General features: G+C 43.0%; 1 protein-coding gene across 3 annotated transcripts in view; it reads left to right on the plus strand.

The window, feature by feature from the left end:
• Nucleotides 1-11,240: 11,240 nt before the first annotated feature.
• Nucleotides 11,241-14,733, plus strand: part of FRMD3 (FERM domain containing 3) — a 292,382-nt gene continuing 288,889 nt past the window's right edge. For 2 of the 3 annotated variants that reach the window (XM_072836930.1, XM_072836912.1), the window contains exon 1: nt 11,968-12,126. In XM_072836930.1, coding sequence (XP_072693031.1) covers nt 11,983-12,126 — 144 coding nt within the window. In that variant the 5' untranslated portion in view covers nt 11,968-11,982. Of the gene's footprint in view, nt 11,523-11,967; nt 12,127-14,733 lie in introns of those variants that run through there. The other variant, XM_072836922.1, reaches the window with a different exon arrangement.

A 14,733-nucleotide genomic window follows, 5' to 3' on the forward strand; every position in this document is an offset into this window, starting at 1 on the left:
GTGTGAAGTCTGCTTAGGATTCACTCTCTCCCTCTCCTGCCCCTCCCCCTGCTCACACATGCTTTCTGTCTCTCAAATAAAATCTTTAAAAAAAAGATGAACTCAGAGATGCATACTAAGACACATTATAATCAAACTTTCAAAAGCTGAAGACAAAATTTTGAAAGCAGCAAGAGAGAGGCAACATATCACATACAAGAGATCTTTGATAACATCACAAGCAGATTTCTCATCAGAAACTGTGGAAGCCAGAAGGCAGTGAGTCAACACATTCAAAATGCCAAAAACAAAAAACAAACCAAAACAGTCAACCAAGAATCCCAAATCTGAAAAAATTGTCCTCCAAAAGTGAGGGAGAAATGAATATATTCCCAGATGAAAGTGAGGGAATTCATTACCCTAGATACCATGCAATAACTGCTTATGGAAGTCTTGTAGGGTGAAAAGATACTAGGCAGTAACTTGTATGAAAAAATAAAAATATCAATGGAAGTAAATACATGGATGGCTAGAAGAGCTAGTAGTATTATAACAACAGTTTGTAACTCTACTTTTTATTTCTAAATGATTTGAGGGACTAATATATTAAAGGAAAACAATTATTAGTCTAAAAGATAGTATTGTAACTTTAGTTTGTAACTACAAACTTTGTTTTCTGTGCAATTTAGGATATTAATGCATTGAAAAGAATGATTAATTTATGGTTTGGGCACACAATGCATAAAGATATAATTTTGTGACATCAGCTAAGAGGGGTGGGGATGGAGCTTTATAGAAGCAGAGTTTTTGTATAATATTGAAGTTAAGCTGGTATAAATTCAAACCTTAGGGCATTAAATGGAATCTCAGGGGAAAGGGCTATAAAATATGCATACAAGGAAAGGAGAAATAAATTTAAAAATTCACAAAATTGTATAAATTAAAACACTTAAAAATTTTTTAGGGACACCTGGGTGGCTCAGCAGTTGAGTGTCTGCCTTTGGCTTGGGTCGTGATCCTGGGGTCCTGGGGTCAAGTCCTGCATTGGGATCCCTGTGAGGAGTCTGCTTCTTCCTCTGCCTATGTCTCTGCTTCTCTCTGTGTGTCTGTGTGTCTCTCATGAATAAATAAATAAAATCTTAAAAAAAAAATTAAAAAATGTGTTTTAGAGAGAGAGAGAGCGCTTAGGGGGAAGGGGAAGAGAGAGAGAAAGCGTCCCAAGCACACTGAGTGTGGAGCCTAACACAGGCTCAATCTCATGACCCCAAGATTACGATCTGAGCTGAAACTAAGAGTCGACTGCACCAGCCAGGTGCCTCTAAACAACACACTCTTAAACAACTAGTGGATCAAATAAGAAATCACTAGGAAAATTAGAAAATACTTAGAAACAAATGAAAATGAAAACATACCAATACTTATGCGGCACAGTGAAAGTAGTGCTAAGGGGAGAATTTATAGCCATAAATGCTTACATTAAAAAAAAAAAAACAGGAAATATCTTAAATGAACAAACTAATTTTCCAGATAAAGGAACTAGAAAAAGAAGCTAAACTCAAAGCTAGTGGGAGTAGGAAAATAGTAAAGATTAAAGGAGAGTTAAATGAAATAGAAAATAGAAAGACAATGAAGAAAATCAGTAAAACAAAGTTGATTCTTTGCAAAGATTGACAAAATTTTTGAACCTTTAGCTAGATGAACTGGGAAAAAAGGAGACTCAAATTACTAAACTCAGAAGCAAAAATGAGGACATTACTACCATCTCTACAGTAAGAAGGATTATAAGAGAGTACTGAGAACAATTATATGCCAAAAATTGGATAGTCTAGATAAAATGGAGAAATTCCTGGCAATAAAATCTACCAATAATAAATCTAAAAGAAATAGAAAATCTGAGTAGACCTTTAATGGTAAGGAGATTAAATCAGTTATCCAAAATCTTTTGACAAAGAGTTATGGGTTTGATGGCTTCACTGGTGAATTCTATCAAACACTTAAAGAAGAACTAATACCACTCCTTAAAGCATTCCAAAAAATTGGAGAGGAGGGAATACTTCCTAACACATTCTATGAGGCCAACACTATTCTGATACTAAAACTAGGCAAAGATATTACAAGAAAAATAAAAACTACAAACAAATATCCCTTATGAACAATGATGCAAAAATCCTTAACAAAATATTAGGAAACTGAACTCAGTAGCATATTAAAAGTATTATGCACCATGATCAAGTGGAATTTATCCCAGAATGCAAGGCTGGTTCAACATATGAAAATTGAACACTGTAATATATCATGTTAACATAATGAAAGGAAAAAGCCGCAGGATCATCTCAATGGATGCAGAAAGAGTATTTGAAAAAGTTCAACAGCCTTTCAAGATAAAAACACTCAACAAACAAGGAATATAAGGAGATTATAATTTAATAAAAACTATATATGAAAAACCCACAGTGAACATCATACTCCCTAGTGAAAGAGTGAAAACTTTTCCTCCAAGATCAGGAGCAAGGCTAGGATGTCTACTCTTGTCACTTTTATTTAACATAGTATTGGAAGTTCTAGCCAGAACAGTAAGGCAAGAAAAAGAAACAAAGTCATCCAAATTGGAAAGGAAGATGAAATTTATCACTGTTTGCAGATAATATATTCTCACATGCAAAAAACCTTAAAGATTCCACAGGAAAATAAACGCATTTTGCAAAGTTGCAGGGTACAAAGTCAACATACCAAATTAGTTGCATCTCTATACAAAATGAACAATCTGAAATGGAAATTACAAAAACAATACCATTTACAATAGCACCAAAAAGTATAATATACTTAGAAATTAACTTATCCAAAGAGGAAAAAGACTTATACAATGAAAACTATTTTTAAAAAATATTTTAGTTATTTATTCGAGAGAGAGAGAGAGAGACCGAGAGAGAGAGACAGGGACACAGGCAGAGGGAGAAGCAGGCTTCCTGCAAGAAGCCCAATGTAGGACTTGATCCTGGATCCTAGGATCATGCCCTGAGCTGAAGGCAGACGCTCAACCACTGAGCCCCCCAGGGGCCCCTGAAAACTATTAAACATGCTGGAATAATGAAGATATAAGTCAATGAAAACACATCCTATGTTCATGGATTGGAAGATTTAATATTGTTTACATGTCAATGCTGCCCAAAACAATTTGTAGATCAATTCAATTGCTTTCAGAATCCCAATGATAGCTTTTGCAAAAATAGAAAAACCCATTCTAAAAATCAAATGAATTTCAAGGGACACTGAATAGCCAAAGCAATATTTAAAGAGAACAATATGGGAGGACCCATTCTTCCTGATTCAAAACTTACTACAGGGACGCAAGGGTGGCTCAGTGGTTAAGTGTTTGCCTTTGGCTCGGGGTGTGATCCTGGGGTCCTGGGATTGAGTCCTGCATTAGCTCCCTGCAGGGAGCCTGCTTCTCCCTCTGCCTGTGTCTCTGCCTCTCTGTGTGTCTCTCATGAATAAATAAAATCTTAAAAAAACTTACTACAAAGCTACAATATTCAAAACAGTGTGGTACTGGCATAAAGACAGACATAAAGACTAAAAGAAGAGAGAGCCCAGAAATAAACTTACATGGATGGTCAAATGTTGTTGTTGGTTTTTTTTTTTTTTTTTTTTTTTTAAAGATTCTTTAAAGCTACATCTAGGTGGTTCAGAGGTTAAGTGTCTGCCTTCAGCTCAGGGCATGATCCTGGAGTCATGGGATCAAGTCTCACATCTGGCTCCCTGCATGGAGCCTGCTTCTCCCTCTGCCTGTGTCTCTGCCCCTCTCTCTCTCTGTGTCTCTCATGAAGAAATAAATAAAATCTTAAAAAAAAAAATTAAAAAAAACTGGACAGCAACCTACAGAAGAATGAAACTGGACCACTTTTTTACACCATATACAAGAATAAATTCAAAATGGTTGAAAGACCTAAATGTGAGACAGGAAACCATAATAATCTTAGAGGAGAACACAGACAGTGACCTCTTTGACCTTGGCTGCAGCAACTTCTTATTAGACACATCTCTGGAGGCAAGGGTAACAAAAGCAAAAATGAGCTATTGGGACTTCATCAAGATAAAAATCTTCTGCACAGCAAAGGAAACAATCAACAAAACTAAAAGGCAGCCTACAGAATGGGAGAAGATATTTGCAAATGACACATCTGATAAAGGGTTAGTATCCAAACTCTATAAAGAACTTATCAAACTCAACACCCAAAAGGCAAACAGTCCAGTTAAGAAATGGGTAGAAGACATGGATAGACATATTTCCAAAGAAGACATTCAGGTGGCCATAGACACATGAAAAGATGCTCAAATCACTCATCATCAGGGAAATACAAATCCAAACCATCGTGAGATATCACCTCACATCTGTCAGAATGGTTAAAATTAACAACACTGGAAACAACAGATGTTGAAGAGGATGTGGAGAAAGGGGAACCCTCTTACACAGTAGAAATGCAAGCTGGTGCAGCCACTCTGTATGGAGGACCCTCAAAAAAATAAAAATAGAACTATCCTACAACCCAGTAATTGCACTACTAGGTATTTACCCAGAGGATATAAAAATACAGGTTCAAAAAGGGTACACGCACCCCAAAGCTTATAGCAACATTATCAACAATAGCCAAACTATGGAAAGAGCCCAAATGTGCATCAACTGATGAGTGGATAAAGATGTGGTTTATATATATACAATGGAAAATTACTCAGCCAAAGAATGAAATCTTGTCATTTGCAAGGATGTGGATGGAGCTAGAGTGTATAATGCTAAGCAAAATAAATCAGTCAGAGAAAGACAAATGCCATATGATTTCACTCATATGTGGAATAAAAAGCAAAACAGATGAACATAGGGAAGGGAAGGAAAAATAAGATGAAAATAGGGAAGCAAACCATACTAGATGCTGAACTCTAGGAAACATTCTAAGGGTTGATGGAGGGAAGGTGGGTGAGAGGAAGGGATAATTGGGTGATGGGCATTAAGGAGGGCATTTGATGAATCACTAAATTCTACCTCTGAAACTAACTAAATAAAATGACAAACAAAAATAAAAACAAAACCCTACCCAACTGTCCTCCAAAGTGGCTGTACTATTTTGCATTCCCATCAGTGATGAATGAGACCTTCTGTCGCTCCACATCCTTGCCAGCATTCGTTTGGTGTTATCAATGTTTTGAATTTTAGCTATTTTTTTAAAATGAGAGATTTTTATTTTATTGATTAAAACAAACTGTATTAATATAGAAATACCCAACAACTTGCCATCTGGCACATCTGAAGTATTACTATGCAGGTTTTCCTAGGAACTGTCAAAAAAAATGTTTTGTTTCCATGATATCCTCCATTTTTTTATCTCAATTCCTCTACTGTAAGTTGCTCTCCTAAATGCTGTGTGTCTGGTATAATTTCCTCATCCACATGCAGGGAGGCAGTGAACAGATTAGGGGCTGGCTTAACTTTTCTAAAATTCTTCTGAATTTTAGCTAATAAGTGTGTAGTAGTGTCTCAATAGTGTTAATTTTGCAATCCCCTAATGACATGATGTTGAGAATCTTTTCACATACATATTTACCGCCCCTATATCTTCGGTGAAGTGCAGTTTAGATCTTTGCCTATCTTAAAACTGGATTACTTGTTTTTGTTATTTTGAGTTTTAAGAGTTGTATGTATATTTTGGATACAAGTCTTTTGTCGAATATGTGTTTTGCAGATATTTTCTTCCAGTCTGTGGCTTGTCTTCTCATTATTTTAACAGTGTCATCTGCAGAGTAGAAGTTTTTAATTTTAATGTAGTTCAACTTCTTGTGCTTTTGATGTCGTATCTAAAAAGTTGTCACCAATCTCAGGGTTACCTAGATTTTCTCCTGTATTAACTTCAAGCAATTTTATAGTTTTGCATTTTATGTTTAGGTCTATGGACCATTTTGAGTTGAGTTAATTTTTATAAATAGCTTAGGTCTGTGTTGGGATTAATTTTTTTGCATGTGGATGTCTTGCTTTCCAGCACATAAAAAGATAACAATAGTAAAAAACCTTGTACTTTCTTTACTGGGTTGACTTGGTTCTCTGTGAAAGGTCAGTTTACTATAGGTCAGTGTGTGTCTATTTCTGGGCTCTCTATTCTGTTCCATTGATTTATTTGTCTTTTTATTTTATTTTTCTCCAACACCACACTGTCTTTATGTTGTCTTGAAGTCAGGTAGCACCAGTCCTCTGACTTCATCTTCACTGTTGTGTTGGCTATTTTGGGTCTTTTGCCTTGCCATATAAACTTCAGAAAAAGTTTGTCAATATCCACAAAATAACCTGTAGGGATTTTGGTTTGAATTGCACTGAGTCCCTAGATCAAGTTGAGAAGAACTGACATCTTAAAAATGTTGAGTCTCCTCATCCACAAACATGGAGTATCTTTCCTTTTATTTAGTTCTTTGATGTCTGTCATCAGCTTTAGTTTTCTCAGAAAGATCTCATATGGATTTTGTTAGAGTTATATCTAAGTGTTTCTTTTTTCAATTATCAATTTTTGATGGCTGTAAAAATGCTGAAAAATGTTTTTTTCTATCAATACACAGTATTTATAACTGTGAATCTTTTGTGTCAGATCACTTGTTTTCTGTTTCTGGTTCACCAAAATGCTGTGTGACCTATGGGATGCGAAGTTTTTTGACAAGGAGCAGCAGCTAAAACCACTGAGCATAAGATTACTGTAATCTCTGTCTCTCCTCCTCCTTCTCTTCCTTCTTCTTTTTCTAAGATTTTATGTTTTTAACTGAGAGAGAGAGAGCACGAGTGGGGTGAGGGACACACAGACTCCCTGCTGAGCAGGGAGCCTGATGTGGGGCTCAGTCCTGGGACTCCGGGATCATGGCCTGAGCTGAAGGCAGACACTTAACCAACTGAGCCACCCAGGCACCCCCTGACTGCCGCTTCTTTATTAAGAATGAGACCTTGCCAATTCTTCACTGCCATGGCCAATGTTCTTATTCTTCAGGTAGATCCACTTTTCTTCATTCAAGTGTTTCTGGTTGTGAGACCAGGTCAGATTGGGGAATTTTGCCTGTGTATGTGTGTGGGGTAGTCACACTTTTGTTTGCTAGACCTAGAAATGTCTGTCTTACAGACGAGACAGGATCTTAGTTGGATGCTCAGATATTAGCCAAATCCCTGTGGGTCACATCACTCTGAAATCTACTTGGGTCCCACCGCTCATGACTGTCCTAGTGTCCTTCTCAGCACTGACAGTTAAATATCTGTCCTCTGCTAAGTTAGGCTCCCATCATCTGCATTTACATCAGGGAGCTCCTTTCAACTATAGCGTCTTTCATGACATCCTGGTCACCATGGAATTTTTCAAAGATGGTGCTGCTTCCTTCACCACTGATTCTTTGACAGCCTTGGTGGAGGCCGCCTCTGGAGACAAGGTTGCAAGGGAGGTGAGCTGGCTACATATGAAAATCCGCTAGAGTATTTCCTTCTCCCTGATTCTTTGGGCTCTTTTCTGTACAACAATTGGGATATTTCCTCCTCATTTTCATTTGGCTGGGTACAAGTCATTCAGTTAGTTGGTACACTGAAACCAGAATCACTGGAAAGTGCACTCACATCAACAGATTCAGGTTTATTCACATACAGCCTTTTCAATTTAAATTAGTAACACCTTGCAATTCTTTCTGTTCCTGGGGGTGACTTTGTAATTGGCCTCCTACAGTGTGCCTGGATCTGATTCAAGTATTAACAGTGAGAATATTCAGAGGTGGTGGGCCAGGGGTGGCGATGAGATTGGCTTTCCTTCACATGGTTACTGCCTCAGATGAGGCCAGAACAGGGTCTTCAAACAGGGCAGCAACAGCCTCATCATATAAAGGGAGAAGCTTTGCTTCTGCTGCCAATTGTGTTTTGGGAGTTTGAGTTACTAGGAATTATCCATATCCTCTTTCATGGTCCCATTTCCTTCTCTATTTTCTTTTCTCTTCTCTTCTCCTTCCCTTCCCTTCCCTTCCCTTCCCTTCCCTTCCCTTCCCTTCCCTTCCCTTTCTTTCCTTTCTTTTCTTTTCTCTCCTTCCTTCCTTCCTTCCTTCCTTCCTTCCTTCCTTCCTTCCTTCCTTCCTTCCTTCCTTCCTTCCTCCCTCCCTCCCTTCCTTTTTCTTTTTCTTTCTTTCTTTCTTTCTTTCTTTCTTTCTTTCTTTCTTTCTTTCTTTCTTCTTTCTTTCTTTCTTTCTTTTCTTCTTTCTTCTTTAAGATTTTATTTATTTATTCATGAGAGACACACAGAGAGAGGCAGAGACCTAGGCAGAGGGAGAAGCAGGCTCCCGCCTGATGTGGGACTCTATCCCAGGACCCTGGGATCATGACTTGAGTCAAAGGCAGACGTTCAACCATTGAGCCACCCCTGGTCCCATCTCTATTTCCAGATTCCCACTCTTTTCTCAATGGTAATTGTCTCTCATACATGAAATCTGGTGAGGCTGATAATTCAACTGACTTTGAGTTTGGTTTTCAATTACAGTTCAATTAATAAAAAAAACTTTTAGTTCTGCTGTAGAAAGAATAAAGATTTCTAAAAGTCTTGAGCTGAGAGTTTAGGACTCTCAGTGTACCACTGCTCTAAGTGGTCCAGGTTTTTTTTTTTTTTTTTTTTTAAGTTATCTCTACACCCAACCTGGGGCTTGAACTTACAACTATATATGCAAGATATATAGTTGCATCGTGAGTCAGTCAAATATCCCTAAGTGGTCCAGTTTTATTTTATTTTAATTTGTTTTCTTCTCTTTTATTTTTTTTTAGTGGTCCAGTTTTAAACTCAGCTCTTAAGTTCATTCTTTGAATTCCTCTTGCTTTTCATATTATTTTTTGAACATGGCCGCTTGGTTTCCCAAAGCCTTGTCTTCAATGGATACTTTAATTCAAGTGAATATATATGGTAATTTATCTAGTTTTTTTCCATATAGGCCAACGAGTATATCTTTATGCTAGCTGAACTCAGCCTTCATCCCAAATCTGGTCAGACAACCAACCCCAGATTCTTTTCAATTCTCATTTCCTCAAAATACTGTTGCTTGCAATCCCACTTAGGGTGATCTTTCTTCTATCCTCTTTCCTACTGTCCTTGCTGGTCTAATTCTGCTCCTTGAAATTTGAGATACCAGTTTTGGGGTATTGAGCATGACTCTTTTGAAGCCAAAGTGCCATTATAATAAGGATGGACAAGTAGCCTCAAAAGAAAAGCTTGGACTGTTTTGGGCGGTGACTTTTCTTTGATCTCCAGGCTATCTTAGATCTGTTCTTGGGTTAGGAGAGATGATTCAAGCCCAGTAGCAGTTGGGGCTCATCATTGCCACTTCATACATGCATATGGGGCTTCACAGACTATAATCTATCTCCCACTGGCCTTGCCTCATCACAGTATCTCAGCCACCTGTGAGATGTGGAGACTAGACACTGATGTGCTCACCTTTGAAGCTGAGAAAAGAAATGTGAAAAGGCTTTCCCAAGGTCGCAAGGGTTGACCAGGAGCTAGAACAAGAATCAAATCCTCATCTTCCCAGACACTTCATGCTGACCTCCTTGGTAGGCCCTGCTCTAATATTCACCAGCCCAGGGCAAGAGTACACACAGAGGGCCACATGCTATTATCATATTTAAAAGCAATAATCAAGCTATTGACTGTTAAATAAAACATCTTCCTATCGTGACAAATTGTCATCATTTGGAGTTTCCAGAAGCAGATACTGAGGCCGAGTTTGGCTGAAGGGTATTTACTAGTGAGCAACAGGGGGAAGAAGCAAAGAGTAGGCAGAGGGAGAAGTTCAACTGCAATGTGGGTGCCGCCAAGCCACGGCCAATCCCAGGGGGTGTTCTAGAGCACACCCAGCCCATCAGATGTACCAAGGTTAGGTGAGATGGCTGGGCTTCACTCCCACATTCTCACCTTTGGTTGAGGGGGATCTGTCAGTTGCAGCAGGAGGTGACAGCTGGGCAAAGTTCTTCCTCTAACAAATATTCCTTAATACTGACTTGAACATGCTGACCAGCTCAGAAAGGGCAGGAGGATGAGTAGCCCTTCTCTTCCTGCTCCCAGACGTGCCTGACCCCACATCCAACATCCGCAGACCTGCCTCCACAGACGGCCCTTGGTCACCCCTTGGGCCTATGGGTATACCTGAAAGAGGTTTGATCCACCCTGGGGAAGACACAGGGGCAGCAGTTCCTCTATCCCTACTACCCTGGCAGTGGGCAGGGAATTCCAGGGTCCCCAGTACCCAGGGATTGGTCTAAAACAGGAACAGCCACATCTCTATTCCTGGGCAACGGAGCTGGGAGGGGAGAAGGAGGAAGGTCCCTAAAGGGGGCGGTGCAGGATAGAGACCCTCTTACCGAGGTCTAGGGTACTGCTTCCACAGATCATATTGAGATGTTGGGAGTTATAAATAAGAAGTTGCTTAAAGAAAGCTCTGATTAAAAAAAAAAATTTTTTTTAAAGTAAACGCTACCCCCAAGGTGATGCTCGAACTCACGACTCCAAGATCAAGTGTAGTTTGCTCTACTGACTGAGACAGCCAGGCACCCTTGATTTTTTTTTTTTTTTTAAGGAGATGAACTCCCAGTTAATATTAAATAAAGGCTTCTAAAAATACCCACGAGTACTAGAGATCGTTACTATTAGCCGTATTCCTAGGGTAGCCATACCAGGGCCTCACGCCACTTTCGGGGGGGAGGGGGCTAGTCCTTGGTCCAACCATCCCCTCGCGCGGCGGAATCGTCGCTGCGGGCGCAGCTCAGGCTCGCCCTCCGCCCGGGCGCGGCCAGGTCCCCGGGGCAGAGCCGAGCAGGGCGCTGTCGGGCGCCTGGGGAGCCGGGGCAGGGTCGAGCGTGACCAGGAGGAGCCCGGGCGATTGCGGCCGGGGAGGGAGGAGGCGGCCGGGCCCAGCCTGACGCAGCGGCGGCGGCGGCGAAGCAGGCCACTGCCAGGCCCCCGGCCCCCGGCCCCCGGCGCCAGCCGTCCCTCCGCCCCCGCCCCCGCCTCCCGCGGCTCCCCGCGCGTGGGAGCGAGTGCGTCGCGCGGCCGCCCCGGGTCACCGGCCGGGCACCCTCTGCGCGCTAGCCCGGGCGGAGGGAGGCGCAGGAGCGCGCGCGACGGGCGGAGGCGGGGAAAGGAGCGGGCGAGGCGGAGGCGAGGGAGGGGAGGGGAGGGGCCCGCCCGCCGCGCCCCGGCCGCCCGGCATGTGTGGCCACAGGCGCCCGTCGCCGTCGCTGTCCCGGGGCTGAGCCGCACCCGGGGGTCCGGGACGGTGCGTGCGCGAGGGTGTCGGTCCGCGCGGGCGAGCGCCACGCCGGCCCCGAGCCTCCCGCTCGCTCCCCCGGGCCGCGGTGCATGTTCGCCTCCTGCCACTGTGTGCCGAGAGGCAGGAGGACCATGAAAATGATCCACTTTCGGAGCTCCAGCATCAAATCGCTCAGCCAGGACATGAAATGCACCATCCGGCTGCTGGACGACTCGGAGATCTCCTGCCACATCCAGGTGCGGGCTGCTCGGGGCGCGGGCGCGGGCGCGGGGCCCTCTGCGGGTGGGCGTGCGCGGGCCGGGCGAGAGAAGCCGTGCGGGGGCCTGCTGGCGAGCGAGCCGGATTTCTCTCTCCCCGCCCCGCGAGCCTGGGAGCCCCAGCCAGCGCAGGGCGCGTTAGCCGCGCCGGGGCCCCTTGCCTGGCGTGCAAGCTGCGCGCACGTCTCGCTGCGCCTAGGCTGGGGGCGCGGGGCAGCTGCCTCCAGGGAGAGGCCAACCCCCCGATCCCCTCCCCCGCCAGGAAATGGGAGCTCGGAGAGCCGAGAGGGACACCTGCCTGTCGCCCATTCTTCCTTCCTCCCTTCCTCCACGTGGAGAAGGCATGCACTGCTCGGCTTCACTCAGCTCTCTTGGCGCCCGGGCTCCGAAGGTGCCCTCAGCCCGGGGGCCCGCTTCACTCCCTGCCGCCCCCCTACCGATGGCCTTTACTCCGCGTGGGGCGGCGGGGAAGTTTCTCGGGAGTGAGAGAGGCTGGGCAGACCTGGGCTTCGGGCTTCAGCCTTCAGGGATGGGGCGCGCGCTGCGCGGAACTGGAGCTACCCCACAAGGAATCATGAAATCGGTGTGTTTCAGAGAAAGGAAAAGGGCTGTGAGGCCGGCCGGGAGGGAGGGAGCCTCGCAGGACCTGGGTCCTGGGAAGAAGCGCCCCTTGGCATGTGGGTAGACATTGCTCTTGCCCAAGTTGGACAAAGCAAGAGTTCTTTGGCCGAAGGTAGCTTTCCTGGCAGCCTCCTCCTCGGGTTCGAAGTGCTTTTGAGCTTGCAGGAGATGTAGTGTGAGCTGCAAGGGTGTGTGTGTGTGTGTGTGCGCGCGCGCGCGTGCACTTTCGGTGCGCTCTCTCCTTTGACCCACTAGGCGAGCACAATCTGGAAAGGTTGTGTCAGGGCTCAGCACGATTAGCTTCTGACTTTTAAATCTATTTGCTTATTTATCTCAGGGATTTCCTCTTCTTGCCTACCTGAGTCTTGAGGCTTCAGGACTGAGCTGTTTTTTGTTTGTTTGTTTTTGTTTTTTGTCTTTTTTTTTTTTTTTTTTTTTTTTAATACAGAGCCCACTCTGCAGTTCCGTTGAGAGATGAATGGAGGCAGCGTCTCTCAGCGGCAGGAACAGGTCTCTGGGCTGTGTTAACCCCAGATGAATGAATGAATGAAAGGTCTTTCCCATTTGTTTGCCATGGGAGTTTGTGACACAGAGACAGTGGAAACTAATTTGTAAGCAGACAGTAGGACAAGTTTCAAAGGAATGTGGTGCCCCATTATCTCCCAGGAGAGTAGGCTCCCAGTGAATTTTCTGGAGGATCTTGAATTTCATTCTGAGCTAAGCAGCGCTGCTAAACTTAATAATAAAAGGATTAGCAGGTTAGGCAGTTTTTCTCCTGCCACAGGGTTGCACAGAAACGTTCTGCATGTACTGTCTTGTGATCCAGAGATAATTGTGCACTTTGCCTTAGGTTCTAAAGTGGATGTACCGTACAGAGCATTTCACCCATATCGAATATGTAATAAATGGAGGAACCAGCAACAGAGAGTGAGGGATTTTGACTTCTCCTCTGCTCTGTCCCTCCTCTGTGTGTCCTGTCCTCTCCCATTTGGAGTTGATACCACTAGGTTTTATCCCCTTCGGGACTTAGTCTTTCTTAGAATAGATAAGCAGTCCCCAAAGGGCATGTATTTGTTGTTTGGTGTCCTGGGAAACAATAAATTATAGCTGGTCTAATAATAGTTTGGAAAGTTACAGTTTGTATGGCCCAGCTGGTGCCAAAAAGGTTAAAATGCTATATTCCAAAATGTTGATTTTTGGAATTTTTTAAAAAAATCAAACACTTCATTTTGTGGCATATCTTTTTTCTACTCCTTTGCCCCATTAAGATGAATGGAAAGATCCTATATTGATAATTTTGGACCTTATCTTCCTAGACTTTTTCAAACCCAGGAATTTGAAATTGCACTACTGGGTACAGGGTCATAAAAAACTATCCAATTGTTTAAAGTTAGAACAAAATGGTATTTTGAAAAAAAACAAAACAAAAACAAAAAACCTTTTGGAGTCACCAGTCCATGCCCCGGGGAATCCATCTGTTCTTCCTTCCTTGCTTGCCTTTTTCCTCCGTTCCAGAAATCACAAAGGTAAACGAGTATGTGGACTGTCATACAGTGTCACACACATCCTCCCTCCATAACCTGCATGAAATGAGTTATGGATTTTTTTTTCAAAACAACAGCTTTTAATTATTCTGTTCCAAATTATATAATTTACAGACTTTCAAAGAAACCACCTAGTGGCCCAGTCGCAGCCACCTGGTATCCACTTCCAGAGGAGATGCTGAAAGTCACTTGCCCTGTCTCTTTCCAGAGTTTAGGATGTTGTCACATGATGTCATTAGGGTGTGAGTGTTTAGGTCTGAGGAAGAGGAATTCCAGATGAACAGGGAGCCTAAAGAGAGGGCAGGGCACCAGAAGGCTGCCTGGGGGAATGGAAGGAGTGACTGAATACTCCTATTGGGCTTTTCCAGCTGAGCCAGCCCTTGTAGTCTGGACAGTGTAGAAGGACATGAGGTAACTCTAAGTTCTTTTATTCAGTCTTGCTGCGTCAAGTAAAGTGGAGTCCGAGCCATCTTCCCCATTCTATCCACCTTTTTCAGATGTTGGCATGGTTATTCACAGCTCCTTCTAATGAACTTGTCATTTTTCAATATTGACTTTTATTGAGTAAAATGTAAACTTTTCACATTGTACATTCTTTAGCAAAGGCTGGTAAACATGGTTGGTATTATTGGAGTTGGCTGGGAGTTCTGATTTGTGTTTGAACAGAAATCGTAGCATAGTGCTTAATACATATTAGGCATTCAATTCATATTTATAAACGTAGATTGAATACTGTCCTTTGTAGACAGTTAAATCTGTAGAGTAGGAACATTTCGTGGTGGTGCTAGTTTTTTGTTAGGGATTCCCCAATACCTAGGGTAGTACCTGGCGCGTAATCATGTTCAACAAACACCTGTTGATTGAATGAGTGCCCAGTACTTAATCTAGCTCATTACCTATCAGTATGAGAGTAGCATGACAACATTGATTGGGGATCAGGAGATGCATGGTTTAATTATGTTACCATGCAGTTTGTGACATTGAGCGAGTCACTTGACATTTGGAGTCAATGTTTCCTTTCCTCT

The sequence above is a fragment of the Canis lupus genome, chromosome 1 (genome assembly GCF_048164855.1).
Source record: "Canis lupus baileyi chromosome 1, mCanLup2.hap1, whole genome shotgun sequence".
In the NCBI taxonomy this organism is placed as follows: Eukaryota; Metazoa; Chordata; class Mammalia; order Carnivora; family Canidae; genus Canis; species Canis lupus.